Genomic DNA, 9,333 nt, shown 5'->3' with positions numbered 1-9,333 from the left:
ATACATGGACACACACAAGCAAGAATGTGTATTTTTATGATAGGTGCTTGGAAATAGACATTCTTAGCAAATATGGATGACAGATCAATTGTAATTTATTTTCTTTTAACACTGTATCATCATAAAGAAAACTGGTATAAATGAAAAATCTATTTCAAATATCTACATCTAAAATTTTAGGCAGTGAAAAAGCACTTTGTTGACAAGGAGAGTGGAATGATGAATGGTAATTGTCAGAAACTGCTGAATGCCTTTTTTTTTAGTTGCCACAAACAAATTCACATATCAGAACGAACAATACTGCTAAATATTCCTTTTTGTTGTTGTTGTTAAAACGCACTGGGGAAAAGAAAACAAAAAAACTGGAAATTCATACATCTTTCAAAATTTTGAAATTGAAGCAATATTTAGAACCATAGATGAAGAAACACTGTGGCATTGGTGTAATATACACAATGCACTTGGTTTTTTTTTGTCTGTAATGTACATCAAATACTTTACAACAATGCATTAACAAAAGGCAAGAAACATCTTGCTGTACAGAGGAAACCCCAAATGCAACTTGAAGCCTAGATTCACAATGAATAAGGAGATCAAACAAAGTGTGAGAAGCTGTTCCCCATAAAGTATGTAAACTGCTTAGTGTCTTGTGCTTAACTCTTGACCCACATCCACTGTCATATTCACCCTCCTTCCTTCAGCCACATTCAGTGTACAGCACCATTGTTTTAGACTCTATAGGCCAACAGTAAAGTTGTCCCACACTGTAATATATATATATATATCTTTATCATTCTAATGACTTCCATGTTTAACTTTCATTTCTTTTAGCCTTCTAAAATATCTTAAATTTCCCACACTGGTTATCAGGGCCTTCCTATGGAACAGGCTTTAACAAACTAAATTTGCAGGGAAAAAAATGTCTTGTGGTATGCATGCACATGCACAGTTCCTGGAGCATTTGTGTCTTGCCCAAGCCTCAAACCCAGGAATCTGGAGAAGCTGGATAGTGGCTTGTTTCATAGTTAAGTTCACTATAGGGACGAGCAGCTGAATAGAAGTCGACGTAGTTGCCAGTGGATTTTAGTCCCAGATGCATGTTGTATTCGCTTGCAGGTGGGCGATGATGCACTTGATCCTCAAAGAAGGACTCATCGTAGTTTCTTGTCGAATTCTGAAACGGCTGATACGGTTCATAATCTTTTCTACTGGGCTCCTGTGGAACTGGCTGTGTTGAAACCTAGAAAGATGATAACACCCACAGCTTGTTAGGTGTCAGTAACACTGGAAAACAAACGAGCACAAGGGGTGCACATCCAACAGTTCCAGCTCATTGCAACTTGTCAGGCTGGAGTAAGAATGCTGCCAGTAATGCTTTATACTCACAATTATTACTGCTGCTAACAGATGCTGCTTTGCTTAAAAAGAGGTAGTTAAACAGCAAAGGGGATAAAATTTAGGATTAGGCTGTGTGAACTAGTGGTAGGTTTGAGCCATAATCCTGGAAGATTGGAGCCAAACAATGTAGCTTGCAGCCACGTCTACTACAAACCCTGATGTGTTCAGTCCCTTCCCGTATCTTACTCAGATGTCCGTATACTTGGACATCATCACAGGACTCAAATGTCTAATAAAGACATCGAATTAAACAAAGTTTTCTTTGGGGAAACCTTTGGCCCATGCATTTTTTTAAGACAGAAATAAGATGACTCAGACCAAAATTTCTAAACCTGGGTGACTAAAGGTTAGTATCAAGGCACCTAAATAATAAAAGTGGTTGGATTTTCACAGATGCTGACACTCAGCAGTTCCCACTGGGGGCTTGGCTACACTTGCACATTATACCGCAGTAAAGCCTCCCAGAGCGCTCTACCTTACTCCCCGTCCACACTGGCAAGGCACGTAGAGCGCTCTAACTCCCTGGCTGGAGTGCTCCTGGTACTCCACCTCCAGGAGAGGATTAACGGCTGTTGTGTATTGGGTGAGACGCTGCAGCTCCAGAGTAAACGAGGAGTTATGTTACAGCGCTCTGATTGACCTCTGGAAACGTCCCATAATCCCATTAACTGAAATGGCCTCTCTTGTCTTTGTTGTGAACTCGGGAGGAATACGGAAGTGGCCCTTTCAAAGCTTAGTTTCAGAGTTTCAGCTGCTTATCTGGTCTGAGAAAAAAACAAACAGCTAATGTTTGCTTTGAGTGAGTGAGAGAGAGGCGGGGGAAGGAGGGGGTCTGAACTTACAAGACAGCGTGCTGACACACTCTCAGCACTCTCTCTCCCCCCACATACACACAACACACTCCACCCCACCCTCTCCCCATTTGAAAAGGACGTTGCAGCCACTTGAATGCTGGGATAGCTGCCCATAATGCACCGCTCCCAGTGCAGCTGCAAGTGCTGCAAATGTGGCCATGCCAGTGTGCTTTCAGCTCTCAGTGTGGACAGACTGGAGCGCTTTCCCTAGTGTGCTCTCCGAAGGCTGGTTTAACCCAAAGCGCTCTACAGCTGCAAGTGTAGCCAAGCCCTGAGTTTAGTGGGATTTATGGGTGCTCTGCACTCTTACAAATTGCTTTACTTAAATTCCTAAATATGGATTGAGGACCCTAATTTGAGGCACGCATATTTTGGGCTTAATGCCTTAAAATATATCCCTTTCCTATCTTTAAATTGAGCTATTCCCTAATCTCTTTATTCCCTAACATTTAAATATTACGTCAGTCTTGCATTGCTGTTATAGTTTTTTGATAGCCTTGTATCTTGTGCATCTATGACGGGACACATTTCCCATCATAGATACACAAGATCCAAGGTTATCAAAGAACGCTCTTCCTAATCAATCGCATAGACTAAGTCAAACTATTTCAATTATTTGTTTTTGCACAGCCAAGCCTCAAAGTTTCGATAGGGGAAATTTAAAGTAGAAGATGAATTTTATAAACCGGTGCCAAGTATCTTCATGATCCAGATGTTTTTCTAAAAAAATATGCTCTAGTTCAAGCACAGCCACCGGAGTCGAAGCAGGAATTCATTCAGGGAAGTTATATTTCCAGTGTTAGTTAGCTCAGACCAGATGATCACAATAGTCCCTTCTGGCCTTAGAGTCTATGAATCTTTACTCCCTTCTTTTTGCTTTGCAGCCTCTATGTAACTACAACCAACTTTCCACCATTGCATCCCTTTAAACATCTGTCCTTTTCCAAACGCTAGAGATCACAGCTCACTTTCTGATGAGGAGCATGTGTAGCTTAAGCTTGTGTTAGTGCTGTTCCCAGGCCTGCCAGCACCTTTCTTTCCTCTAAGGAGTCCCTTGATTGGCTCCAGTAAACGAGAGAGAGAGAGAGAGAGAGAGAGAAGCAAAAAATCCCCTATTAATCTAGATCCCCCACACTGCTGCACCTGATCCTAGGTTGTGAATATTTTTGAAAATTTTAAACACCATTTAAAAAACCAAGAACCTTTAAATCTTATTGAATGTACTCTCATCCCACAGGAGACATTCTGGTATGTTTTTAACATGCTATATGTACAGTAGAGGCTAATTTATGATGTGTGGGTACACTGGGGAGGAGGGAAAAGACACAGTCATGCTTTCCCCTGTGCAGCTGGACAGAAGGCAGCTGTAATTTGGTGACTAGTGCTCTGGGTCAGCTGGCAGGGAAACTGGCCAGTGCTGACTGCAGTGTTCTCAGTCCCAGCATTGGCGTGGCATGTGGCCAGGGCCTCACGAGGCCATGGCTGCACCGCAGTCCTGACAGAAGTACAGGTTACATCTGCAGAAGAAGTGTAGTAACTGCCTCCCCTAACCATGCTCCCTCGCTTGCTCTCCCACTGCACAGGCATAATGCCTCTGGAGACTCTTCCTCATCTAGAGCCTCCCACGGCGGCTCTAGCTCACAGAGCCATCACAGAACTCCACATGTAAATCCTGCTTTCTCCCTTCACTCTAGCCGAGCCCACTACACGCCATCTTGTATGACATGACCTCACATGCTGCTGCATGGGGAGATCTGCACGGCTATTGTGTCAGCAGCATGGCCAACACCATGTCCCTGGATGTCTCGGTATTTAAAAGCAGGGGAAGCAGTGCAGCCGCACGTGGACCCCTGCACAGAGTGCCGGTGTCACCCATCAACTACCACTGAAGTTAATGTGAGAGGAGCATGCTCAGCACCTCACAGGAGGTGTTCAGCACCTCACAGGATTGGGCTCAGTATTATTACAACAGCCATGGTTTCAGTACACCTGGATTCCAGGGGGTTGGACACATTGTTTCAGCCCAAATGTTCAAACCTGGGATGCCTTGGAATAGAGATTTGGATACACAGCTATCCCAACCCAATGGAATACAATTGCTAAAAAAGCAGCTACAGACCTGAGACTATGTCTTATTCACCAAAAGACACATTTTTTGGGGGGAATATACTGGCCTCACATAGGCTAATTGTAATGGGCATCATAAATGCTGACTGCTGTTGGAAACGAAACTCCTTGGGTGCTACATGAGCTCACGTATTTTGGAAATGCCCCGTATCAAGAATTTCTAATCTGAGGTGAGTCAAAGGACCAATTTGATAGTGGATGCTAATAGGAGCCCTCCCCATGATGTTTCGATCTTGGATATATTCCTGATGCCTGGAGATTACCTGATAACAAGGTGGCATGGTTTCACTGTGCAGCTTTGGGTGCTAAAAAATGAATCCTGCAAACATGGAAAAGTTGATTCCCGCCAAACACTGATGCCTGGCTCACTGATATGGCTGATCACACAGCTAACAAATGACTAACAGTTGTGTGTTCTCTGCACCTCTGAGAGTAGGCCTATTTAGATGTCTAAATATTAGGGCTGGTCACAAAATGTTCATCAAAATCACATTTTGACAGAAAATTGGGTTTTGAATTAAACACATTTTTTCTGCAAAAAGTGCTGCTTTCCCCCGAAAATTTACATTTACACTTTTCATCAAGATACCAAACACCTGGAAACTGAAAAGCTTTTGGTTTTCAAACTACAATTCCCACTAGGAATTGTGGGGGCACTTCTGAATCACAATGTTAGGTTCTCAGCCAAAATTTTCTGCAGAAAAGACTAAATATGGATTTATGAACCTGACAAGTTTGCACCAAGTTCAAAATTTTTTGCCTTAAACTTGCTGTCTCATTTCCCATTCTGGAAAATGGATATAACACTTACATACTTCATAGGGCTATTGCAAAAATTAACTAGTGCTTGAGCACTTTGAGATCTCGGAATGAAAGGTGCTATTTAAGTGCAACATAGCCTTGTATATAATACAATTGACAAACAAACAATTCCACAATAATCTGAAAGCACTCTATTGATGGGGGTTCAGGAAATGCTCTTTTGTATCATCCCCCCAACTCCATATACATCCATATTCTGGAAGTTCATTTTTATTCTAATAAAGGGTATTAACTTGCCAATTATGGTACCAGTTAAATACACAGACTGCTCTACTTTTTCATGAGCTGTTAAATGCACACTGTGGTTTCAATGGACAGACTGTTCTAAAGGATTTCTACTTAGGGTGTGGGTCTATGCTTGCGTATGTGTACCATTATCTTCTGGATGGAATGCCAGACTTTGCCATGGATGTGTACACACACACGCACAAATTCCCTCTTTCAAAAAAACATTGTGGGAATTGATGTTTGTGGAAAATGTCCAACTGACAAACATGGAAGCTAGTGGCCTCTATTAACACCGGTATCACACAAACAGCTCACACTAAGGATGAAAGGGTAGATCAGTCTCTAGGCCCATTCAGTACTTGGCATCTCTGCTGAAACTTTTAAACAAGGAGAGCCAGGTACAGTAACTCCTTGCTTAATGTTGTAGTTATGTTCCTGAAAAATGCTACTTTAAGCAAAATGATGTTAAGTCAATCCAATTTCCCCATAAGAATTAATGTAAATAGGGGTGGGTTAGGTTCCAGGAAAATATATATATATACACACACACAGTATAAGTTTTAAACAAACAGTTTAACACTGTACGCAGCAATGATGATTGTGAAGCTTAGTAAAGTCAGAGGGTGGAAGAGGGTGGGATATTTCCCAGGGAATGCCTTGCTGCTAAATGATGAACTAGCACTCGGCTGAGCCCTCCAGGGTTAACATGTTGTTGTTAATGTAGCCTCACACTCTACAAGGCAGCCCGAATGGAGGGAGGAGACACAGCATGGCAGAGAGAGACAGAAACACACACTGTGTGTGTGTGTGAGAGAGAGAGAGACGCACATTGCCCCTTTAAGTATGCTGACCCCACTCTAAGTACACTGCCTTTTTAAGTAGATTAGCAAATTGAGACAGCAGCTGCTGCCAGCAAGCTCCCTGAACCCTGTCGTGGGTCAGAAGGGGGGAGGAGGACACCCTGACATCAGCACCCCTTTCCTCCCTCCCTCCCCCACACAGCAAGCAGGAGGCTCCCAGGAGCAGCTCCAAGGCAGAGGGCAGGAGCAGCACATGGCCGTGGGGGGAGGGACAGCTGAACTGCCCGGCAATTGATAGCCTGCTGGGCAGCTGCCACACAGGGAACTTAGGGGAACGGGGAGCTGATAGGGAGGCTGCCGGCCCACCCTGGTTCCAAGCCCCCACCAGCTGGCTCCAACGGGCTGCTCTTCCTGCAAGCAGTGGACAAAGCAGGCGGCTGCCAAACAACGTTATAAGGGAGCATTGCGCAACTTTAAATGAGCATGTTCCCTAATAGATCAGCAACGCAACAATGAAACAACATTAACCAGGATGACGTTTAGTAAGGAGTTACTGTAGTGTCAATGACAGTGCTGTTTTTTGGGGTGCAGATATCTGACCGCTTGGAACTGGATGCACACCACCAAATTCATGGAACATAAGATATCAAAAAAACATGAGGTTCCCACTACTGGATGAGCTAGTGGAATTACTTAGGCAGAATCCTGTGTTTTTGTAGTCTGTGCCAGTGATTCTCAAAGCCGGTCCGCCGCTTGTTCAGGGAAAGCCCCTGCCGGGCCGGGCTGGTTTGTTTACTTGCCACGTCTGCAGGTTCGGCCGATCGCGGCTCCCACTGGCTGCGGTTTGCTGCTCCAGGCCCATGGGGGTTGCGGGAAGTGGCGCGGGCCAAAGGATGTGCTGGCCGCCCTTCCCGCAGCCCCCATTGGCCTGGAGTGGTGAAGCATGGACAGTGGAAGCCACGATCGGCCGAACCTGCGGACGTGGCAGGTAAACAAACCGGCCTGGCCCTCCAGGGGCTTTCCCTGCACAAGCGGCGAACCGGCTTTGAGAAGCGCTGGTCTATGCTACATATACACATGTAGTGTGGTCTCTGTACTGTATGCCATTATAAACTGCTCCACATTTTGGAAACTTGGGTCCAAATTCCCTGCTGGTGCAGAAGAGCACAGCACTTTTGAAGTCAATGGAATTGCTACCACTTGCGAAAGCACAGAATGTAGCTCTCCCTGTCCGCACTTCACTATTATTTTAATGGTTTTGATTGTTCTAACAGGCAAAACAGTGAATACATTTTCACTTTTTGTATAGAAACTAGTGTTTTACTGTACTCACATACCTGGTTGTGTTTGATATCTTCAGCAGGTGCACCGTAAGAATTCCTGTACAAAGTTGAGATTCCAGCATTTTGAGCTAAAGACAGAAGCAAAGGAGAAAAATATTACCAGACATGTCTCTCTGCAGGATTCTTCCATCAACACTTTATTTTTTGCAGTGATTTTGCTGTTATTACACTACATATATTAACATAATACTGGTTAAGATTTGTCCCAAGTAAAAAACATTCATTCTGGAATGAATATATATGTACATAAGAACTAAGAATTGGCATCTTTTAAAGGCATATTGAGAGAATGATAGCTTTTTGTTTTTTAATTAAGAGGGTGAGATTCTTAATTTGGGACTATTTCCTTCTCTTTGCTGGTTAGATTAACTGTGCTGATTAAAAGTAACAAAGAAGGCAACTGAATTGTATCTTTGAAAGCACCAGCATGTACCTAATCTTTATGAAGTGTGGCTGTTATATGAATAAAACTTTCAATTGCAAATTATCACATAAATGCCAGACTTTCCTTTTCTTCCCTTACCACCAAATAATCTAATTCTTCACTTTGCTGTGTACATATAAATCACTTATTAATGTTAGTGGGTGGAAGTCATACTGAAATTGTGGATTTCACACGTAAGTCAATAAGAAAACTTGGTAAGCAAATAGCAATAAACCATAAACCTCAGGCTAAATACATTGTGTTATATCATTTATACATTTAACAGATGCATCTATAAATACTGGGACTAAAAAACCCAGCACTTTTGTTCCTTGGATCAGGCACTTAGGATGATGATGGACAAATGCACGAATTAGCTGCACTGCAATGCTGCTTTTGTTATAAGGTGAAACCATTTTGGGGGAAAGAGATTTAAATAGCTCAAAAAATGAACTGCCAAAAGGCTGTTACCTGGTGAAAATGAAACGATCTGGATGATCAGGCCTCAGCCTGTGAACTAATATGACTCTTCCCCCAGATGTCTCATGGTTAAGCTCGTTGAGTGAACTGAGTTATGAGCCTGAAAGTGTTGAGATGAAGCATTCTAGGGACAAGGAAAATATCACATCTGGTCTTTAGAGGTGCTTTAGGAGGGATATCAGCTTTTCTTCCTTTCCAATAACGTTTCGAGCCATGGGTGTCTCAAATGGGGCTGATTCTGCCCCTGCATTTTCCCTTGCCACCTATCTGAGATACATAGTGCAGATGTGCTTGGAAAAAACTTGCGCACTTTGGATATTTGCAAGAATGCAAAGTAAACGATTTGTGCAGTTGTTGCAGGTCACGCATAGAGAGCATGAATATAGAACAGTTACTTACCCTACAGTAACTGTGGTGCGTCAAGATGTTGTACAGCTTACAAGAACATAAGACCGGCCATACTGGGTAAGACCAAAGGTCCATCTAGCCCAGTATCCTGTCTTCCAACAGTAGCCAATGACAGATGTCCCAGAGGGAATGAACAGAACAGGTAATCATCAACCATCCCCTATCGCCCATTCCCACCTTCTGGCAAACAGAGGCTAGGGACACTATCCCTGTTGTAATCAGTGTGGTTCCTTCTGTAGGTGCATATGTACCTAATGCACACAAGACTATAGTTTTTCTGAATAGCGGAACATGTGCCTCTGTCTCCTTATGCTCCTGTACAAGGGCAGAGTGTGAGTGGCTGCAACCCTCCTTCAGTTCCCTTGCAATTCAAAGCCCAGGTTAGCTGCGGAGTCTGAAGAGCAGGGATGGAGGGCAGGTCATGGGATCCACTGACTATAACATCTCAA

At 43.4% G+C, this 9,333-nt stretch overlaps 1 protein-coding gene across 1 annotated transcript in view; it reads right to left on the bottom strand.

The window, feature by feature from the left end:
- Positions 1-979: 979 nt before the first annotated feature.
- Positions 980-9,333, bottom strand: part of CTNND2 (catenin delta 2) — a 526,110-nt gene continuing 517,756 nt past the window's right edge. Inside the window, exons 16-17 of the mRNA XM_077809167.1 lie at positions 7,567-7,640; positions 980-1,240 (exon numbers count right to left, since the gene is read on the bottom strand). Of these exons, the coding sequence (XP_077665293.1) occupies positions 980-1,240; positions 7,567-7,640 (335 nt within the window). The remainder of the gene's footprint in view (positions 1,241-7,566; positions 7,641-9,333) is intronic.

This window comes from Eretmochelys imbricata, chromosome 2, assembly GCF_965152235.1.
Source record: "Eretmochelys imbricata isolate rEreImb1 chromosome 2, rEreImb1.hap1, whole genome shotgun sequence".
Classification (NCBI taxonomy): Eukaryota; Metazoa; Chordata; order Testudines; family Cheloniidae; genus Eretmochelys; species Eretmochelys imbricata.
Note: the sequence above shows the minus strand (reverse complement) of the source record. Positions and strands in the feature narration are given on the sequence as shown.